We start from the raw sequence: 22,441 nt of genomic DNA on the forward strand, positions 1-22,441 counted from the left end.
TATAATGCCCATTATTCTTATGTTTCCTCTCCTGATAGTATCAACTAGTTCTTGTATTTCTCTTTTACTATTTTTCATTCTTCACTTTCTCTCTTCTTCCTTCTGATTTATTTCTAGATTTCTGTTTATGATATCACTGATCCTTTCCTTCATTTGGTCAACTCTATTTCCCAAGCTTGTTATTTCATTTTTCAACTCTTGTTTTTTATCTCCAGAAGTTTTATTTGGTTCTTTTTGAGGGTTTCAATCTCCTTGCTCTGCTCATGTTGTTATTTTTTCAGTTCCTGAAATTGTTGATATGACTCATTTTGGAACTCACTGAGTTTTTCAGAAGTACCATCCTTAATTCTCTGTCTTTAAGTTGCATATTTTCATGTCTGTAAGCTTACTTTCTGGAGATTTTTCTCTTTCTTCCTGAGATACCCTGTCACCTTGGTTGTTCATGGTGTTTAATGGACCATTTCTCTGTCCAGGCATTAATGGAAGTGTATTCTGCTGTTTTTTCCAGAGAGAAGGTTTATTATATAAAGGTCTCTCCTTAGCCTGTAGCAAGGAAGGTGCTTTTCTTTTGGTTTCCAGTAGGTGGTATCTAAGCCTCTTGGATTCCTGCTTTATATAAAGCCTTAATAATGCCTTTTTAATTTTCTTGTAGATATTTAATCTTGCTCGCTACTCTCAGTTTCAGTCTTTGTCAGAGTCAGCAACAGTCTCAGCAGCATTTGCTCAGATTCCCCTGGGGCTCAGCGGTGATGGTCTTGGAAGTTATGGGGGGAGGGACCCTTTGGGTTGGGAGTTGAGGTCTGCAGTTTAGCCTTGGTTTTGCAAGTATAGCTGGTAAAAATCAACTGTTTTTTCTCTGAAGTCCTGTCCTGCTTCTCTGCTTTCTGCTGTGATGACTGGGCCCCGCCGCCAGGGTCTTGGAACTCAGGCAGAACTGTGCAGGGGATTGGTTGCCCTTTCTTTCCTCCGTAGGGAGGTCCAATGGCTGTGAGAGACATCTTTGTTTCTCTCTTTCCACTGCCTGACACCCAGGGTTCTGACCTGTGGTAGCTCTTATACGCTGATCCCATGTTCAGATGTGCTAGTGTGCAGTTCGGGTGTTTTTTGTTGAGTTTTAGATGTTCAGCTTATTGTTGTTTCAAGGGGAGAGATCAGGGGACATCTCTCACTCTGCCATCTTTCTGCAAAGTCCTTATCAGAGTTCTTAAGCTGACTCTAACATTGCAGCAAACATTCAGGAAAATTCTAGAATTTGTTAACTTGAGTAAACCTGAGTGTGGGGATCCTCTCCTGGTGCATTGGGATCCTCTCCCAGAGTGTTGTCCAAGTTCTTGAGGTCTCAAACAAAGAATTGAGGAAGATACCGAAATACAAGAGAAAAGAAAAGCTTTATTGGAAGAGAAAGTACACTACCCCATGTAGAAGTGGGCCTGAGCAAGAGAAGCGTGGCTCAAAAGCATGATTTTTATACATGTATTACTTTATACATTTGTTTGTATCAGGAGTATTTACAGATGATTTTCATTTGCCATCTCGTTAGACACAGGTATCCACGGTAATTCTATAAACAGAAAAAAGTTATTTTAAAAATGCAAATGTACATTCTTATCATTTGTTTTCTAATAGTTACTGATTGGCCTGAATAATGTCTTGAAAGTTTATTTAATAATTGTCTACTACTGTCTCATAGAGAGTTGATGAGAGTATCAATGTCTCCAAATGTGAACTATCTAAAGGACAGGTCCAGGACATTTTCGTTTTTACCACTTCTCTGTTCACCCATCTTTGTCTTGTGTCTAGGATTCTAATTTTCTGTAGAATCTGAACATTGCAATGATTTGGGATTTAGGCTTACCTCCTCTCCTGGGAGCTATATTAAGACAACCATATTTGGTAGATAGCTTTGGCCTGAATTATTCATTCAACACATTTATTGCTCACTTACTATGTGCCATGCTCTGGTCAACTGCTGAAAATAAAGTGAAGTACAAGATAGTCACTGTTCATTCCCCGTGTGGAGAGTATAATGAAATCAATCAAAATGAGAAGTTCACCAGCATGTATTTGAGATCCACTCTGAGGAAAACAAAATGAATACAGGGTTCCCTGCTTTCTCCTGCAGGCAGTTAAGGCACACTATTAAATAAAGTTTAACATAACACTAAATTCTGGGGTTCAGGTAGAAGTACCTAAGTAGATAGGAAGGAGCCTAACAAGGACTGGATCGTTAAGATTTCTGAAAGAGCGGGTTTATCTAAAGGTGAATAGGATGGGGAAGGAGGGAGTTTTAGGACAGCCATGAGGAACCTGAACTTGAGCTTGAAGACAGAGTGACATGTTATGAAACTCTTCACATAACAGAGCAGCGAAGGAGTGATTGGCCTCCAATGATAGGCCTTCCAGACAGTACAGTTTGTCTGTTCTCTTCAGTCAAGCTATGCTACTCAGTTGCTGCCCTAGTCCCATGCCATACACTGGGAAGTTCGAGTTATACTTTTACATTTGGGCACACAGATTCAGCTTTTAGCTGTTGTGATCTACCACATTATTTTCTTATATTCGCTTTTTATTTCCTTGAGTAGAGTTCAATCAGAAATAGCCTCTCTTCAACATTTAGCTAATCCTAACTTCTGTGCAAACATAACCCAGTTCTAACCAGGTAGCTAAAATATGTAGTTCTCTTTGAGGATTCAATGGAAATTCCCTGCCCCAAACTAATTCTATAAATGACTTTTACATAAACACACCACTGAACGTTGGGGCCCAGCACCCGACTTAGTGGATAGAGTCATCCTTTGCCCCCACAGGTAGGTTCGCCGTGAGAAATTTGTGGCGAGGAGCACAAAGAGGCTGACTTCACCCAAGGGCACCCGATTTCATGGTGAGGATAGCAAGGGCGTGTCTGATGAAGCCACTAGGGAAAGGGCCTTCCACGGACACAAAGGTCGGAGTGGGAAGGGTTCGAGGTCCGCGATCTGGCTGAGGGCCGGGCAGCCCGCATTCCCACGTGCTGTAACAACCCAGCGTGACCAACGGACTCTGCATGCTTCCCAGGATGGCGCGGGAGTCACACAGGGCTGTACACGCCACACCTGACCTCTCTCGCGACTCGAGCCCTGGGATAATGTCATTAGGTAAGACTCCCCGGCGAGAGCACCAAGAGGCCCGAGCGCGGGTATTTCGAATTGCCCAGAAACCACGCCCTCCCCGGAAACGGAAGTTTGCAACTAGCGCCGCATGCTGGCCGACTATTTACTAGGGGCGGAGCAGCAGCGGGAACTGCAACTCCCAGAATGCAGTGCGGAGCTTTCTGTTTCCGGCGAGAGGACCGGAGTGAGTGTTTACACCGGCGGCTCTGCGGCCGGGTTCCTTCCGCGGGACGGGTGAGGGCGCTTGGGGCCCCGGCCGCGTGGGCTCGGCTTGTATCGACTAGTTAGCTGGTCCCATGGGAATGGTGGGGTCGTCGCCAAAGAGATAGTGTCGCTCCGCACTACTAGCTATCTCTGACCTTGGGCCCGTGACTTCACCTTTCTGAGTCTCGGTTCCATGGTCTGTAATATGTGGATGATAATGCCTGCCTCAGGGAACGAGTGTGAGGATTAAATGAGATATAAAAAGACCTATTCCCTCCCCTGTCATGAACCTGGAGATGGGAGATACCTTAAGGATGGCTTAGAGTCTGTTGGGCAGCCTCAACCTCACAGCCTTTCTATCTTCGTCCCTACTGGAGGCCTCTTTGCAATGATCGTAACAAGAGCTTGTCTTGCCTTGCAGGATTCTTTCGGCCTCAGGATTTCTGACTCATTTTTCTGAGCACCCATATATGCCAGGCACTGGGGTAATAAAGGCAAAAAATTCTAGTCTTTGCTTTCAAGGGCCTCCAAGAATGGGATGGGACGAGATTGGGAATAGTTATTTGTAACCCTTTGCCCTGAAGGAATGTGAGAATAAACAGAGGAAAGAGGGAGGGGACAGAGGAGGTGGTATTTGGCTTGGTCTTGATAGGAGGAGTTTGCTAAGTTTTGCTAAGAGGCCAAAGTGGGAAGGGGAATTACAAGCAGAGTTAGCAAATGAGAGAGGTGTAAAGTGGGGGAGCTTTGTTTGAATGGAGGCTTAGTGGAGAGTGGCAAGAAGACTGGCAGAGGGAGCAGATGTGAATGTATTTGTTAGCCAGGCTGTGGAGTTTAGGCTTATTCATAGAGGTAGTTTGGAGTCTTGGAGGAGTTCTAAACAGAAGAGTGACTTGATTAGATCTGTTTTAAAATGATGAGTTGGGTGGCAGCATGGATATTTGATAGGGAGAAGCAAGAGTCGGAACTTGTTATAAATCTCTTGTATAGTTCAAGCAAGAGTTGATGAAGAAAATCAGAAATGAGTGTATGTAAGGGAGAGGGTTAGATGATCTCATTTGAACCTCACAAAGTTCTTATTAGGCGGGATGGTGTTTTTACATCTACTTTAAAGATGGAGAAACAAGCCTAGAGAGCTGAAGTTCCTTGCTGTCCATCATTGGATGAGTAAAGAGAAGACCCCAGATTCTAGTTCTGGCCTTCTGATGCTTTATCCTGTGCTTTTCCAGCAGTGTCACATAGAATTGTCTCTCATTCGGCCTCTTGGTGGGGTGGGGTGGGTGGAGTAGGGTGGCTGTCTATTTTTACCACAAAGGCTACGTTCCTTTACAGGGAGAAAGAGAGAGCGCGAAAGAGAGAGGATGTCTCTCTCAGATTGGCACTTGGCGGTGAAACTGGCTGACCAGCCACTTGCCCCAAAGTCTATTCTTCGATTGCCAGAGACGGAGCTGGGAGAATACTCACTGGGGGGCTACAGTATTTCATTTCTGAAGCAGCTCATTGCTGGCAAACTCCAGGAGTCAGTTCCGGACCCTGAGCTGATTGGTGAGTCTGTAGTTTCGAGATGGGCTGCTGCTCTGATCTCTTTTGGGGAGGATACTAATAGAATTTCAAGGGTAAATTAAGAATTTGGGATTTGTTGCCTCATAATGTTAACACTCCAGGGGAGTGAGTGTTGTTGGGTTAAAAGAAACGCAAATCATATAATAAAACTATTGGTTGCCATTACAGTTGTGCATTATACTGAACTACTTTATCAAAGTTCCTTAACTATGACATTGTTGAATTCTTTCTCTGAAAGAGCAAGAATTTGAGGTGAGATAGGGAAGGAGGAGCTGGTCAAGGAAAGCCCCCCAATATATGGCATTTTGAGGTGAGTCTTAAGGGATAATTAAAAGGATTTTTGTCTGCTTGGTCGTTTGGTTAGATGGAAGGCAGTAAAAAAGGAAAGGAGGATGGCAAGGGCATTCTAGGAGGAGAAAAAGGAATTAAATATAACAATTAAATTATAAAGATAATTTATAATAGCTAAGGGATCCAACTGGCAAAAAGTGTATTTTCAGTCATAAAAACACTGGGCTTATTCTTTTTTTGCTGTCGCATTTTCTCATTTAAATTGAGCGGTCTTCACAAGCTTTAGAGCTTTCTTATACACATTCTGTATTTTAGAGTTCGTACTTGCTGACAATTGCTATTAAAATGTATTTTTTAAATAAGTGTACTTCTTAATGCCTATATCATTCTACAGCTATCTGTCTAATCAAGATAAGGCTCCTGGGGACAGAAACCATCTAAATTATTTTGAGGAGCAAAATATAAATGGACAATTCTTTTTTTAGATCTGATCTACTGTGGTCGGAAACTAAAAGATGACCAGACCCTTGACTTCTATGGCATTCAACCTGGGTCCACAGTCCATGTTCTGCGCAAGTCCTGGCCTGAGCCTGATCAGAAACCAGGTGAGTGAGGGTTGGCCTTACTCAGACAGGTAGAGCTTCTGTAGTGTCTATAAGGGAAGAGTCTGTGGGTTTTTGAGGCACAGGCCTGGGTGGATGGACCAAAGGAGTGATTTACTGAAATGGTAATAGAAGATATCTTTATTACTTATTACGTTAGATCACATTGATAAGCAAAATGTAATTTTGATCTTCTCTCTGCCAACGCTATTAACGAATGGTGATTTTTTCCCTCTTTTTAATTTCATTATCCACTGTTTTAGGTAACAGTTTATTTCTCAGTGAACTTTGTATCTTGTTATTGTTGTTATTGTTCTCATTAGAAAAAAGCAAGGAATTCCTTGTACTCTTAATGCTGTAGTTTTTTTTCTTGTTAGCAAATCTTCTGGCAAACTGCTTCAGGTGGTGACTTGTTCAGTCAGCTCATTCCTCCTGCTATACTGGTCATTTATTTTCCTCAAGCTTGAAAATATTAGAACTGTGTTAAAGTAGCTCTTGGAGAAAACATACAAAGCTTCTACTGCCTTTTGGGTTTATTAATAAAAGGTGCTGTTGGACTTGATAATTTAAATTCTGCATCTGTGTTTTAAAAGCCTCCCCAAGGGTAAAGCTAGGTTATATAAAAGATTAGCTTTGTTAAACTAGCAGTTGGACATTTTTATAATGTTCATGTTTGCTATAACTGGTTGTCAGCTTGAAATTTATCCTCGTTCCAATTCTAAACATAAAGGACAAAAAGATCTTTTGTACTCTGATGGGAAGTGAGAAAGAGAAACCCTGATATCCAAGGGCTGGCCTGGCTCTCAACTAGGCCTTGGAACATGAGCAATTTCACAGATTACCAGCATCTACCAGGCTGCTCGGAGATTGTAATGAATCAAGACAAGAACGAGAACCCTTTCATTTCCGAACAGAGACAATAACCTGAACATTGTCTAAACCACAAAAAAAGACCAAATATCCCCCTCTCCTGGCTATTATGAGTGACTGCTGCATCTTTCCAATTATGTCTTTGCCATGCTCTAGTTTTCCTTCTAGATAACAGTTATTAAGATACCCAATCATAAGATCAACCCACTTCCTGATAGTATCCAGTCCAAAGTAAAACCCCACTTCTTTAAACTTCCCCCACAAATCACCCAGCCAAAGTCCAAATCTGGTAAGTCCTTTCTAACACCCTCTTATTGAGATGCCCCCGGAATCTGTGATGTGCATTCTTCTCTGTAAGGAGCAGTAGATCCAACTTGTGCAGTTGTGAGTGAGCCCCTCCCGTCTGGCTAGAGGGCATTGACAGAAGGAAAGTAACATTTGTCGTTCTCCCAGCCAGATTGTTTCTCCTTGATATCTTATTTAGTCATTACAGTGGCCCTGCAGGATAGGTAACATTAGCATTTTATAGATGAAGAAAAAGAGGGTTAGAAAGGTATTTATTCAAGGTCACCTACTTAGAAAATGAATGCAAAGCTGGGAGGTAAATCCAGGTTTTCCTGGCTCAAAATCCCACATTCTTTTCACCGGGCTAGCTGCCTCCCGCTTCCAAAGGGTAAGATTAGCTCAGAGATGTTAATAGAGACAACAATAACTCTTAGCTGATTATCAGCTTAAGATATTAAGAGTCCTTTTCCTCCCTCCTTCTACCCGGAAATCTATTTTTGAAACAAATGGATTTTTTATTGGGAGATAAAATAAATTTCTAAATCTGAAAAGAAACTGTGTCGTGAGGGCATCTTAGGTATTCTGTCCTTGAGTGTTCTTCCAAAAGGAAGTACATTCTTGATCTCCCACTAGATTAGTGCCTGTAGAAGGTGAATCTGTCAGACCTTCCCATCTCACCTGGATCCCTGTAGTGGTTCTCCATGGAGGGTTACAGATCCCTTCAGGGTCTCCCTTAGCTTGCTATTTGAGCAGAGATGTGTACCCCAAGCTCCAACCATGTCCCGACCTGCAGGACCTAGTTATTGCGTAGAACCCGAGGAGGACCGTACCTTGAAAAAAAACATGGCGGGAGAAAAGAATGGAGGCAAGACAGTGTTCTGATCAAGCCTCCAAATTTTATTTTCGAGCGGTTATATTTATACACTCAAGTGGAGAGGGCAGGGGCGGGACTGATCAGAGAGTATTCGTTACAAGCTTATTGGTGTCCACCAGATGAGGTGATTTCTACCTGGCTAGTCAGAAACAGGTGGGCTGTGCCAGCAGTTGCAGGCTCCCGCTCTGCAGGTGGCGGAATGGGGGTCAAAGACACGGGAAAAGGCGGGCGCCGTGGCTGTCCAAATGTCACAGCTAGCAGAGTTTGTTCTCGATAACAGGATGTGGTTCTTATCTTTGGGTGCAGGCTTTAAGGCTCCCGACACAACCATACACACAAAAAATACTTGTTGTTTCTTCAAAGCAACTTATTTTAGACTTCCATGCCTTTACACAAGTTCTTGCTTAAGCTTGGACTACCTTCTCTCCCTAGTAAACATCTGCCCTAACCTTAAATACCCTCTCAAAGGGTCTCCCCTGGGAGACAGCTCTGTGTCCTAGCCCTCCCTCTTAGTAGTAGCTGTCCACCTATTCCTAGCGCTCTAGCTGGGATCAACATCTCTGCTGAGGTGCTCAGCGTGGTATTTTGTAATTGTATAGTTTTTGTTTGATTTAGTCTTATTTCTCCTGCTGTCCTTAAAGTTCCTTGATGTGAAGGATTCTCCTCTATTTTTCACTTCCCTGTGCTTTGCCCAAAACCAGGCATGGAGTAAGGTATGTTGTATAGTACGTTTGTTGAATGAATACATTAGGTAATGTGCTTAAGATGAATATTTTTCAAAAGAGACAACCCTCACAACTAGAGCTATAGGTAAGGATGTGGTTCTACACAGAACCACAGGGGTGCCATTCACCTTGCTTTGGGAGTTGGACAGTACACAGTCTAGAGACAATCACAAGTAGACATCCTAGGTGAGGGTAACTACTTTTAAAAGTATGACCCAGGGTGAACTTCCTGCCTATTCTCCCTTCCTTTATCCACATTTTTTCACCTACGAAATGGGCTGATGTCCCAGTAGTCAAGCAACCAAGTAAAACTAAGACAACTGCTAAACTTGCCCATTTATATGAATCATAGTGTCCAAAGATCAAAAGGGAGCTTTGAGTCTCAGTGAAACACATGCTATCAAGCATGTGAAGAAAGTTGTTAAGAACCCCAGAAGCACAGTGTGTTTTCTTGGTCTCTCTTGTGTTTTTTTTGTTTTGTTTTGTTTTTTGTTTTTAATTTAAAGTAATATTAAAGAAGCCTGAAAGAAAATATCAAAGAGAAAACAATTATCCCAGATTCTGTCACCCGACTAAATACTGTTCTTTCTGTTGTCCCATCCAGCCTTGGACCACAGGCAAACTGACATATTTATATAGTTTTATTAGAGAATACACATGCAACTTTGTGTTCTGTTTCTCTTAACATGTTGTGTCAATGTAGCTCCTTATTGTTCAGATGGTTTACAGCACTTAATATTTTAAATATGCCAAAAAAATATGCTGAGTTGGTTATACCTTCCTCCTTTTCAAATAAGTCTAGAATTCCTGCAGTGGGATGTTGATCAGAGCAACCTCTTTCATGTGGTAAGATTCCCCTTTGCTGGAACTTGACTTTGAGTATCTACTGAAGATGCTTAAAAGAGAATGCAGTTTTCATACCTGTTTGTAAATGGATTTTTCTCAGTAGGCACTCACAGTCTCAGTGGGGTGATGAGGGAGGGGAACCTGCAGTCCAAGCTGCACCTGGGCACATGCTGAAATGATATTGTGTGTCTGCAGCAGGTGCGAGGCCTAGACTGTAGGTAACTGAGTGTTTTGTCTGCAGAACCTGTGGACAAAGTGGCTGCCCTGAGGGAGTTCCGGGTGCTGCACACTGCCCTGCACAGCAGCTCCTCCTACAGGGAGGCGGTGAGTGTGTGCCAGGGCCCCCTGCCCCAAGACTTGCCAGGCCTGCAGGAGAGAGTGCAAATGCTGGAGAGTCGTATGCAGTGGGGACTGGGAGCCTGTTGCCATGGCTACCAAGAGTTCCTTGGGGAGTTTGCCATGTCTGTGGGTCTTGGTAGAGCCCTATCTTCTCCCAAAGAGTCTGTCTCAGCTAGCTATTGCTGATTTCCCTCTAATAATAATGATGCAACCTCTCCTAATATTGGCCTCACAGGGTGAATATAAATACAGCCAAAAGATCTGCATACTGTTTCTGCTGGGCTTCATTCTTTGAACTTGGCTGAACTGCTTGCCCACCGCTCCTTACCTGGATTTTCTCGCTGGGAAATGCACTGATATGTTTCTGTAGGAGAGTTCTCACGCAAAATTAATACAGCTGCAAACTTCCCAATATATATGAATATGAAATGATAATTGTACGGAGATTGAAAAGGACTTTTGGGACCTAGAGAACCTTTGTTATTGGCTTCTAATGAGAGCTTTTATTTTGGAAACATTAAGACTGTAGATGGGGGAAGGACCAGATTGAAGGTTTAGTGTGATATTGTTTTTTTAAAAAATTTGTTTGTTTCCCCTCCAGTATAGTCACATCTCAGAGAAGAAAGAGGTTCATCTGTTTCCTGGGGCTATTGTTCCATTGTGGTGGTGTATATGCAAGCACTTAGAGGGAAGAAGTACTTCAGCAGAGTGTAGGTATTTACTGAGTGGATTGAGATGGTTGGAGTGCTCAGCCCTCCCCATTTCTCCTGCAGGTCTTTAAGATGCTCAGCAATAAAGAATCTTTGGATCAGATTGTCGTGGCCACTCCAGGCCTTAGCAGTGACCCCATTGCTCTTGGTAAGTGCAGGACTGAACTGGAACAAATAGGAGTTGTTTGAGGAGGAGAAACCAGAAGGCAATTATCCTGAAGAGACTCTGACCATCTTTTGAAGAATCACTGCTCGTGGGGGAGGGGACAACCAAGATGTGTTCCATATGCCCAGCCCTCCAAGAGCTATCAGCCCCTCAGAGAAATCATGGCCTAACTAACATCATAAATGAGACTATGAGGATGTCAAATGAGGGCAGCAGCCCAAACCACAACCATCAGAGAGGACTTCCTGCATACTTTGATAGAAAAGGAAGAACCCAGAGATATGGGGAAAAGAGCTGGCATGTCAGTACACAGTATATGACTTAAGTGCAGGGGGAGGCGGTGGGCAGGGAACAAGATGGAGAGCACTCGGTTGCACTGCTTGGTGCTTTGTTCCTCCCACTTTCACAAGGGCTGCTTTGTGATCCTGTGTCTATGGTTGAGCTCGTTGCTCTCAGGCCTAAAGCCTCGTCCCTCTCCTGGATCTGGCTAGATTTCCAGTCTTTGAGTTGAGCCCTGTTCTTCTTAGGGGTTCTCCAGGACAAGGACCTCTTTTCTGTCTTCGCGGATCCTAACATGCTTGATACGTAAGTATGCCTATCTTATTAAAGGGGACCCTGTCTCTCCTTATTTGGTTAGGCCAGAAGTCTAATTGTCACCCTGGCTTCCGCTCTTGGAGCCCAGTCCTCGTCTACTTCCAAGTCTACCTTCTAAATATGTTAGGAGGTGAGAAAGAGCGAGTCGCTATGGGAGAATGACAAGCCAGAGCATGTGGAGCTGTGGAGGTGAAGGGAAGTGGCCTTTGAGCCCGGCTCAGTTTCTCTTATTCAGTAGCTATGAAGGAGCCTTTGAAGGATGTGAAGCAGGTACATAGATCCCTATTTTAGAGCCAGAAGGGACAGCAGAGGTTCTGTCTCTTATTTTGCACGTCAAGGAAACAGCTCCACCCTACCCCCTAGGAAGACAAGTAGTGATGGAATTGAGAACAGAGACTGACCCTACAGCCTCTCAGGCTGTCCTAGCCCATCATACCAAGGAAAAGGATTTATTTGCAATGGATCCCAGGACTGAAGGCCTTGCCACTGTTGCTTGGGGCACAGCAGCAGGAAGACAAAGCCAAATGGAGGGAGGTGCTGAACTGAGGAAATTAAGGTCAGGCACAGAAGGCTTGAAAGTTGTGAGAGGCACCAGACTCTTGTCATGGCGAGGGTACTCTTATTCACCCTGGATTTCTTTTTCCTCTTCCTCAAGGTTGGTACCTGCTCACCCAGCGCTAGTCAATGCTATTGTCTTGGTTCTGCATTCTGTGGCAGGCAGCACCCCACTACCAGGGACTGACTCTTCTTCCCGGAGCATGCCTTCCAGCTCTTACCGGGACATGCCAGGTGACTCCCAGGAGAGCATACTGCAGGCCCCCACAGGACCCGGCAGTGGCCCAGGAAATGCTTTACTCAGCAGCTATGTATAGTGCTGGCAGAGGGTGTTCCTCGGGAACTCTCGGTTTGAGTCAGGGAGTGCATCTGTCCTGTAATTTTCCAAGGGGAGAGATGAAAATATGAATTTGGAAAGTATCTGAGCTGAGATTCTGGAGCTATGCCTGTGCCTTCCTGTTCTTCCTCCTGAAATCTGTTCTCCCACCTCCAGGTGGCTTCCTGTTTGAAGGGCTCTCTGATGATGAGGATGACTTTCACCCAGTAAGTGGTCTGGCTGCTTACTGGCCTCCCCACCATTTGGGGAACATGGTGCCAAGGATGCGCCCCTCCCTGGGACCTGGTGTGTCCAAGCTGGGAGGTGGTCACAGGCCCTTTGGTGGCCAAGTCCGTGTCATAACTATTGCTTTCTGAACCTGGCAGCTTGGGGAGTCTCCCCAAGAACTGTACCTGGAGCGGGGGCGGTGTTATCTGGGACCATCACAGGGCCACTTCCCTGATTCTGGGTGCCTCCCTTCTCCAGAGCGCCAGGTCCACGCCCTCTAGCAGCACACCCAGCTCCCGCCCAGCCTCCCTGGGGTACAGTGGAGCTGCCGGACCTCGGCCCATCACCCAGAGCGAGCTGGCCACTGCCCTGGCCCTGGCCAGCACTCCGGAGAGCAGCTCTCACACACCGACTCCTGGCACCCAGGTATGGAGAGAGGGCGGGAGAGGCTCCCCAGCGGTAGAATGGGTTTGCCCCTGCTGACCCTGCTGCTGGGTCTGGTTTGAGCTGAGCTCTGCCTGGTTCCTGGTGGGTTCCTCTCTGCGGCTGGGCTGGGGCGATTTCCCCCTCACTTGCCTTTAGGGCTCAGAAGTCTGGAGTGCAGCACAGTCCCGATTGATTCCTCCTCCTGGTAGTTCAGGAGGCTCTTCCCTCACATAAAGTGCTCTTCCTCATCCCTGACAGGGCCCGGGCCTCACCGGCTTACGTATTCCCAGTGATGGTCACTGCAACTCCCAAGGCCGTCGCTTCCAGTGCTGGGGTCCTAGGCTAGGTCGGGGTCTGATTCCATTTCCCTGGAGCGGAAGAGAATGGAGCCGTCGTCTCATGCAGGCCCCTGTTGGGACACAGTAGTTGGGCACCCCGGGGACACCGTGGGGGTGATGTGATGGCAGCGGGTGTGTGCTGGGAGATTGAGATGGCTCTGAGAGTAGCCCTGACCACTGTTTTGTCTCTAGGGCCATTCCTCGGGGACCTCACCAATGTCCTCCGGTGTCCAGTCAGGGATGCCCATCACCAATGATCTCTTCAGCCAAGCCCTACAGCATGCCCTGCAGGCCTCTGGGCAGCCCAGCCTTCAGGTCAGTCTTCCCTACTCCTGGCGTTTATGCGGCTTTCCCGGTTAGGTTACCTTGGATACTGAGCTTTTTTCCTGCTCTCTGGAGGGCCTTTCCACTGGGAATGCTGGGTCATGGCAGTGGAACAGGAGGACGCTCCCAGCAAGGGCAGTTGTCCCTTCCACTCCTGCATCCAGTGACCATGGCCCGACCCCACCGACCTCCCGGCTTGGATACCTACGGCAGTTTTGGTCAGTTCATGCATTCCATGACCATTGACTGAGCACTGAAGATATATATACCGGGCCTGGGTCCAGGACCTGGGGTAGAGACAAGCCATCTTCAACCCTGCCACAGAGGGGCTCAGGCAGTTAGTTACTGCACTGGGAGAGCAAGAGGGTGAGAAGCCCTGCCCAGGCTTGACGTGAGGGCCTAGGTCAGGCAAAACTTTTCTGAGGAAGGGTTATTTAAGCTGATTGTCAAAAGAATTAGCTAGAGGTTATCTAGGCAGGGAAGAGGGTGTTTGGGGTGGAGGGATGGTATCCAGGCAGAGGCAACTACTTGTTTGAGCGAGTGCGTGGAGGTACCTGACATACTCAGAACTACAAGGCCCGAAGGCGGTGTCCTCGTGGATAAGATCCTGAGATGGAGTCAAGACTACAAGAGAGGCTGAGGGTTTCGAGAACAAATTTTGAAAGTTTATCCAATAAAAAAAAGGAAAATTTTAATATAAGGTCAAAAGAAAAGGCACAAATTGATGTCTAAAGTTCAAAAGATTAAATTACTTTTCTCCTGCTATATGTATAGACACACCCACACACACGTACATGCACACGTGTACGAACAGGCCTTGAGGAGGAGCCTGAGTGTGGGGGCCTGAAGTACCTAGGTAAAGAGATTAGACTTGATCCAGCAGTCATAGGGAGCCATGGAAGGTTTTAAGCAGAGAGCGACACCATCTGGTCACCTTAGCAGCTAAGTGGAAGACCCACGGGGTCAGGTTTAATTGCAGGTCTCTGTGCGCAGCTGTCTGCTTCACTGTTTGCTTTGCTCTTCACAGTAAACCTGGGGGTGAGCGTCATGTCTGGAACTTGCTCAGGGTCAATAAGCCAGTAAGTGGTAGAGATAGGGCTGAAGCCTGTGTGATTTTGTCTACGCCATGTGGCCCAGGTGGGCAGTGGGGAACGGGAGCAGGACCTGTGGACAGCTTTTCTTTTCCGTTCCTTTATCTTCCCCAGCTAGAAACCTATTCACCCTCCTCTCCAGCTCTGGAGCTTTCACTGGCTCCACCTGGCCTGTAAACTGAGCCTGAGTTGGTTTGTGTGGGTTTTTAAAGCCCTTCACATTCTCACTCTTGCCTGCCTGCCTCCCTGAATTTGTGTTACTTCCCCACTGCCTTCTTCTTCCCACAGTTGGAACACATCATTTTCCCAGGTTGTGTACTTATCTCCTTCAGGAGATAGAGATATTAATGAAGCTTTGAAAGTATAAAAGAAAATATAGTTAATTTCTTTAAACTTTTAGAGTTGAGAAGGCCTTTTATATCTTATAGTCCAAATCCAGGAGTCATTGTATAAAGAGTAATACATTTGGAATTCATAAAAGTGAAAATTTATGCATAGCAAACCAAACCAAACAATAAAAAGCAGGCAAAGTTTGCATGCTAACAACAAACTGGGAAAAATCTGTAATGTATCAGACAATGGGAAAAACCTCCTTGATATGTAGAGATTTTAGCAATTTAGGAGAAATAACTTCATAGAAAAATGGGCAAAGGCCGTGAACAGACTATTCACAGATATGAAGTACAGATGGCCCTTAAGCTGTGTAATTCCTCGCAGTTCCATTTCTCGGAATTTATCCCAGAGATGTATATGCGTGAAGAAAATGACATTTGTACGGAGTCAGTCACTGCAATGTTGTTCCAATAGCAAAAGATTAAAATAGTCCAGTTATGGTACATTTTAGGACATCCATGGGTTGGCATATTATAGTTATTAAAAACTTCTTTATATGCTGGCATAGAGAGATCTCCAGGTACATTGAGCATGTTAAAAAACAAAAGGTTGTGGGATGTAGAAGGGGAATATAAGGAAAGGGTAAATATGGGAATATATATGTTTGTCTCCTCAAAATAAAATTGCTTATGTGAGATGGGGATGGAAATGAATGGCAGTAAGACTTTTCACTATCATAGCAAAAAACAAAAGTAATTTTAAAATTCATCCCCTTTGCGCCTTATGTGTGTGTGTGTGTGTGCGCGCGCGCGCGCGCATTTGTATATATGTAGCAGGAGTAAAAAAGTAATTTAATCTTTTGAACTTTAGACATCGAGTAATTTGTGCCTTTTCTTTTGACCTTATATTAATAATTTTCTGTATATATGTAGCAGGAGTAAAAAAGTAATTTAATCTTTTGAACTTTAGACATCGAGTAATTTGTGCCTTTTCTTTTGACCTTATATTAATAATTTTCCTTTTTTTTATTGGATAAACTTTTAAAATTTGTTCTCTAAACCTTTAGTCTCTTTTGTAATCTTCCTACAAGCCCTGTGTTCTGTGGAGCTTTGTATCAGCGACTTTGCTGTAGGAACCTACCTTTTTCTCTCCCCTGAGATGATAGACTTAAGTGAGTCTCCGTTGGATCTCAACTAATGGCTTCTGCTTGGTCCTGTCTTTCTGCAGAGCCAGTGGCAGCCCCAGCTGCAGCAGCTGCGTGACATGGGCATTCAGGACGATGAGCTGAGTCTGCGGGCCCTGCAGGCCACTGGGGGGGACATCCAAGCAGCCCTGGAGCTCATCTTTGCCGGAGGAGCCCCATGAACTCCTCACTCCTTCTGAACCCCCAGCAAACTGCCAAGGCAGCCACCCATGGAAGGCACTCCTGAAGGTGCCCCATCTCTCCTTTATCCAATACACCTCATGGTTGACCTTTGCTTTGTCCAGTGCTTGGCCTTTCTGGCTGATCCGCGCTGGTGGAGGCAGTGGAGCAGGCATGGTTTGTGGGTCTTGGTGGCATTAGGGATCACACCTGGTTCTTGCTTCTGAGCCCTGGGTAGAGAATTTTAGACCCATGTCATGGGATTCTACGTGATGCCCACATTCTCTTTCGGGAGAAGTTTCCAGTGATAGCCCTCAGATCCTTTGGTGCTTTGGGGTGTGGCATCCTCAGGATGTGCCTGAGGCTGGAGCAGGGCTGCTGCCCAATCTCCAGGGTGGCTCCTGTGTTACATTAATGGCCAGAAGAGGTTTGTGCTTAGGAGTAGCCAGGTGGACTTTCAGAGGAGCAGAAAGGGGCAGCTTACCTTCTACATATTCCCTTCCCAAAGGCTTCTAAAAGATTCCTGACCCTCCCCCCGCCTAGTCTTACCAGGCATTCTTAGACGCCTGTTCTGTAATGATGCCAGAATTTAGGCCTCTGAGCTATGCCAGGAGGCAGGGCCCTCTTTTCTGTCCTGAAGGCGTAAATACAAGAGCAGTTAAATAACAATACTAAACAACACCAACAGGAACAGGGCTCAGCTTTCATATTGAAGAGAGGGCACCAACCCCAAGCTGCTGCTCCATCTGCCTGAGCTCTTGTTCGCCTTGGCATAGTGTTCCCTGCTGTGCTGCAGACATGTCCAAGTTGAGCGAGTGGGTTTCATGTGCCTTGAGTACTTTGTCGGGAGAAAAATCCTTCCCTTCAGATGATGTTTCAGTAGAAAGTTGTTTGGAGGTCCGTTCTTGCCCCATGCCTTTGGCGGGTGTTCCATCCACAGCATCTGTAGTCATGGCCATTTGGCTTCTGTTTGTCACCTGGAACAAAAGGTTTACCACTTAAGAGGACTACCTACTTCCCTATATTCCCCAGCGATTACTCCTTAGCCCCCTTTCTGCCCTGAGAGGGAGCACACAGAGCAAGCCTGCTCACTGTTCCACTAGCATGGCTTCAGTTAAGGAGACCAGTATGATTCACTTGTTGACCTGTCCTCTAATTTTAGTTCCCAGCACATCTTGTTCTCTCTGGATGACCTCCAGCTTATCAGTGATACTTCTTAAGGGAGATGCTCAGGAGGACCCACTATTTCAGAAATGGCCCGAACAGCACCTTGTTCTTCCTGTAGAAAATGTGAAGCCTTTTTACATTTCCCTCTCGGTCCTAGAATTAATGTTGAGAGGTGTTTGCACTGGCTGAGAAAACTCATATTGAACCCACCAGGCTTTTTGGGGCCGGGCCTCTTTGGGCCTCAGTGGGCTGCCTGGAGCCCAGCTGCCTCCTTGTGGTTGAGGGCAAAGACCAGGAAGCCCTGTCTTTGAACCCAGTGTTTTTAGCTTGCTTGCGATGGAAACACTGGCCAGTTCCATGCTCATGGGACTGCCTTGGTCAAATGGAGCTGACACAGCCCTTCTCGTCCCCATGATACAGCCAGCCTAGAACTGGTTTCCATTCTGTGGCAACTCCCATCCTGCCCCCAGGAGCTGTCTTCAAAGGGACTGGGGCTCCTTCACTCCCCTGCCCCATTATGCTGTGGGACGTTTGAGTAACCCTGCCCTGTCCCTGGAACTGACCCCCAAATCTCAGTTATACTGCTTCCCAGAATTGAGCTGTTCCCACAGTTTCCTTTTCCCTTCTTTGTCCGCTCTTTCCTCCAGGGTCTTGGCAAGTTGGCTTTGCTTCCTGTGGCCATGTTTTAAATAATATATGTTGAGTCTGATAAGTGCCCCCACTGAGCCTGGGGCTTTCCATGGGCCAAGGACTCCTTCCTCACCATTGTCCCCTTCACCCTTTCAACAAACATTCAGCCTGTACTCTGTGCCAGGTAAACATGACGGGGTCCTTACTTTCACAGAACCATGTCATTGGTAAGACAGACAAACTGATGTTTACACTAAAGCCTGATGAGAACCTGTCCAGCAGGTCGTGCAGTCATTGGCCCATAGGAAGGGGAGCTAACTTGGGTTAGGGTGTGTGCACGTGTGTGCACGCGCTTGGAGAAAGCGTCTAAGCTAAGACCTGAAGGGCGAGGAGGAATTAGGCAGGAAGGTGTGCATTCTAGGTGGGCTGGGTACGGGGAGAACATGGCTCCTATAGCCCTGTGTGTCAAGGCTGTGGGTTGCGAGGTAGACAGAGGCTAGATTATTTTAAGCCATGGAAGGAGTTTGGATTTACTCTAAGGACAATGGGGAGTCACAGGAGAATTTGAATCAGGGGAAAGAAGTTTGTACTTTCGAAAGGTTGCTGGCTGCTGTGTGTGAATAGATGGGGAGTGGGCCAAATTTGAGGGAGAGAGACTAGTGAGGAAGCTGTGATCCACTGAGTACTGTTGGTGGGCTGACCTGGTAGTGTGGGAGGAGAGGAGAGCAGTAGGTGGAGAGAGACTAGGAATTGGTGATAGCACATCAAGAGAAATAAATGTACTACTCTTTGTTCCATTTAGCAAATAGGGACGTTAAGGTTAAAAGGTGAGGCCATCTGTCCACAGTGTTATGGTGAGGCAGTATACAAGTTGGTCTTAGAAACTCAGGTCTGCCTTATACCAGAGCTGGTACCCTTCCCACTGTTGCCTATGGCTTCTGAGTGTGAGGAGGTGGGTGGTGCAGGGTCTGACGATCAGGTAGGCTGAGGAGCTTGGGCCATGGTAACCTTGGGGAGGTGCTACAGTGGAATCAGAGCCCAACTGAGGCCTGAATAAGTGACAGCTGTGGAGGCAGGGAGGCAGGGAGAACTCTAGAGAAACTTGGTGTTGAGAGGGTGGTTGGAGGGGATATAGTTGGTAGTTGGAGGGGAGGGGGAATGAGAGTGAGCTTTTGTAATTCAGCAGAGGTGAAGTTGGAATTGATCACGAGAACTTTTCTAGGAAGCTAAGGGGGAAAAAAAAGGAAGAGACCCTGAAATAGAATATGCAAATATATAGAGATGGGTGAGTTTTCTGAACAGATCTCTTCTCCTGATATAACTCAAATTTGGCTGGGCTGGCACAGCTTGTTGGGCACATGGGCCCTAGTTCTGCTCCTCGCCTCAGCCCCATCTGGCCTGGGCCTCAGATCAAGCTCTCAGAGCCCTACCCTAATGTGGCCTCTTGTTGCCTGTGCCACAGGCTTTGGCAGTAAATGGTGAGGATGTTGTGGGGTTTATTTAGGCCTCCGTCTGTCTGTTTACCCTACCTCTCCAAGCCCCCTCTGGCCCTGGGCTGGGGTTAGGTCAACTTTGCTGTGCCCCTCATTGCCCTGGCTCTGGCCCTGGCCCTGTCTGGCTCCTATAGGCTCTGCAGTTCCTGGTAACAGGATTCAGCTTCCTCTATGCTTGAAATGCCTTTTGCAGAGACTCAGGCATTGCCCTACTCTACCTTGGCAGAAGTGGCTAACAGCAATGCGGCACAATAGTGCTCATTTATCAAGCACCCTCTCTGTGCCAGTCATTGAGCTAGGCACTCAGTTATCTTAAAAAGTAGAAATTATTGTCTCCATTTACAAGGGAGTGCTCCCCATTAACAGGATGTGACTGTGCCGGGAAACTGGCCTTTCCAGGGCTGGGTGAGATTGTAACAGCACAATCCCATCAGTGTACCCACCTGGGGCTGTGTGCCTGGCTGGCAGTCCTGTAAGCCACTCAAAGGAGCTAAAGAGTCTTCTCACCACTCATTCTTCTTAGAAGTGGCAGCTTAAGTCTTGGAGGGGAATCAGGCTTCTAAATCAGACCGACAGGTTTAGATCTCTTTTCCACAGACAGTCTAACCACTGGGAGCCTCAGTTGTGTCTTGTTTGAAATTTCCCTCAATTTATGTAAGTGGATATTGACAATTTTTGTATTAAAGATGCCAGGGCACTTAGAGCTGGACTGATGAATGTTGTAGATGACTGATCAGGATCCTGACAAGGCAACTCTAACAAGAAGGACGGGAACAGGGGACTAGAAAAACAATTGCTCTCATGCAGAATGGGGTCTTATTTCTTCTCGTGGGCCCATATTCAAACAATCTTTCTCAACCAGTGTTCCATAAAGCCACTACCGGTGGTTGGGAATTGGCTCAAGGATGACCCTGGTTTAAGATGAACAGGGTTTAAAAGCCTGGTGTCTCAGCTCAGTAAAGCAGTGCCTTTGGAGGGGTTGTAATTAGGAATGAAGTCTGTCTTTTCAGACCTTTACTGCTCAGCCTCTCCTCTAAGTGTTCTGATCTGTCGACACACACTGGACTGCCTAACACCTTAGAGAGTCTCCGTAGAAGTTTGTTAAATGACTGATTCTTAGGAATCAACCAGAATTAGGCCAAGCAAAGCCCCATGTGGGACCTAGTTGGAACTGGGATGATTTACCCTGGAAGAGATTTAGAAGGGCATGAAATCCCCAAAGGACTATTTCAGGAAGAGGAACTAGACATGGTCTGTGTGGCTTTTGAGGACAAATTCGAGATCTCTGGTGGGCTGGGTATCTTCCTCCGGGGAGCTAAACAAGATGGCATGGCTGCTGCAGGCGAACTCATTTGGCAGTGGCGGTGTGTGAACAGTGGTTCTTACAACTCCATATAAAGGCTGTGGTGAAGGGCTCCCAGGTTGGACCGAATGACCTCTGAGAATTCTAATATCAAGAATTGGGCTTTTTGGATCACTTAATCCATGAAAAAAAGAACTGTTTTTGGGAGACCACGTGTCTGCATGTGTTTCTCTTCCACATTCAGATGGCTCCAGCAGGCCCAAGGATCACATCAGAGCTGGGAGGGTCCTGGGATACCTTCTATCCTGTGGAGATAGTTTTAAAAGCATATTTATTTCAACCTACGAATAAGGAAATGTGGAAGATAGAATGAGAAAGCTTTGTCTATCTCTGGTCTAGATAAGAGATAGACCAGAAGAACTGTTTTAGCTCTTCTTTCTGTTTGTAAACAAAGAAATGGAGGCCTGGACTGGGGCAGGGCCCTTGCTTAACTTGGGTCAGAGGCGCAGCTAGGACTTGATTCTTGGCCTCCTAGCCACATCTAGTCAGGAGACTTGTTAGTCTAGATGGGTTCCACATGACTCCCACAAGATCCTTTTCTGCTGCAGGCCTTGGGCACTTGAGAATGGAGGCTCAGAGATGGATTTTGGGGGTGGAGAAGCGGGCGGGGTTGGGTGGGGTAGAGGTGGGGGTCGAGGGTGGAGTTTGTCTCCAGAAAGGCTTGGCTGTATATAGGTTTATCTACAGTCTCTGCTAAGACCCACTCTGGACGAAGTGGCCACCAGGTGGCGCTCCTGCCACAAGCGCAGTGCCATGTGGGCAGTTTTGAGTCTAAAGACTGGGCTGTCCCCTGGAAGCCATGGGTGGTCCTGTCGTGTTTTTAGGTGAGCTGAGTGCCCTAATGGAAGGTGAAATGGTCTGTCCCTTCTCTGCCAATATTCTGTCCATCACTGAATATCCTCCTGTGGATTTTCACTTTTTGTCTCCCTACTTGGCTGGCCAGACTCTGATCTTAGCAATTTAACGGTAGGGTCAAAGAAATAAAAATGCGTCTAGAATGACTAGGATAGAGAGCGGAGTTGCAGAAATGGAATGCTGCTGGAAAGTTTTGACCCTCAGGGCTAGGAAGGGTGGTGGAAATTCTGAGAAGTTTTCCATTTAAGGTGAACTGAGCTGACATTAGGAGATGGTGGCTCTGAGCTGGCCTAGTAGGAAGAGGGAGGCTTGGGTAGGTGTGGAGGAGCAGGCACTTGAGGGGAACATCCTGGTAGAGGTTTAGGGGTGGGCAGAGCACTGAGAGAAGAGTGAAGTGGCCTGTGTAGGCCGAGGAGGGTGTCAACGTAAGAAAGGTCCAAACCTGTAGAAAATTTTTATGTTTATTTGAGCCAAGCTGACAACGATTACCAGGAAGCAAAATCTCAATGGGTTGAGAAAAGGCTCCAGAGAATAGCAGTTTTGCAACTTATTTTATACATTAGAATAAAATGAGGAGATTTAAAAAGGGTTACATGAAATCCACTGGTGGTAGATTGAGGGGGTAGGAGAAAGCCAAGGGGCGGGGGTAATCGGATTGGATAAAAGGTAAAACAGACACGTACTTCTTTTACACTGGTGGGTACAGGATAGTTAGTAATTAACATTTATAGCACATAGAAATGG

At 46.2% G+C, this 22,441-nt stretch overlaps 1 protein-coding gene across 5 annotated transcripts; it reads left to right on the forward strand.

Annotated features, from left to right (window-relative positions):
• Nucleotides 1-3,280: 3,280 nt before the first annotated feature.
• On the forward strand, nt 3,281-16,303 carry UBL7 (ubiquitin like 7). Of its 5 annotated transcripts, none has more exons than XM_015597677.2 (12): nt 3,307-3,383; nt 3,775-3,838; nt 4,683-4,895; nt 5,690-5,809; nt 9,648-9,730; nt 10,347-10,455; nt 11,149-11,206; nt 11,871-12,004; nt 12,264-12,313; nt 12,573-12,740; nt 13,271-13,393; nt 16,054-16,303. In XM_015597677.2, the coding sequence occupies exons 3-12, from the start codon at nt 4,712-4,714 to the stop codon at nt 16,189-16,191; spliced, it is 1,167 nt and encodes a 388-aa protein (XP_015453163.1). In that variant the 5' UTR covers nt 3,307-3,383; nt 3,775-3,838; nt 4,683-4,711; the 3' UTR covers nt 16,192-16,303. The 5 variants fall into 5 exon arrangements, with proteins under 5 accessions (XP_015453160.2, XP_015453161.2, XP_015453162.1 ...); XM_015597678.2 differs by having other exon boundaries at nt 3,315-3,333; XM_015597674.2 differs by lacking the exon at nt 3,775-3,838 and having other exon boundaries at nt 3,281-3,333.
• The last annotated feature ends 6,138 nt before the right edge of the window (nt 16,304-22,441 follow it).

This window comes from Pteropus alecto, unplaced genomic scaffold, assembly GCF_000325575.1.
Source record: "Pteropus alecto unplaced genomic scaffold, ASM32557v1 scaffold38, whole genome shotgun sequence".
Classification (NCBI taxonomy): Eukaryota; Metazoa; Chordata; class Mammalia; order Chiroptera; family Pteropodidae; genus Pteropus; species Pteropus alecto.

Coding starts and splice junctions, on each gene's coding strand:
- UBL7 (XM_015597674.2), top strand. CDS start 3,294: ATGCAGTGCGGAGCTTTCTGTTTCCGGCGAGAGGACCGGA. Junction 3,334..4,682: donor TTTCCGGCGAGAGGACCGGA/GTGAGTGTTTAC, acceptor GTTCCTTTACAG/GGAGAAAGAGAGAGCGCGAA. Junction 11,207..11,870: donor GATCCTAACATGCTTGATAC/GTAAGTATGCCT, acceptor CTCTTCCTCAAG/GTTGGTACCTGCTCACCCAG.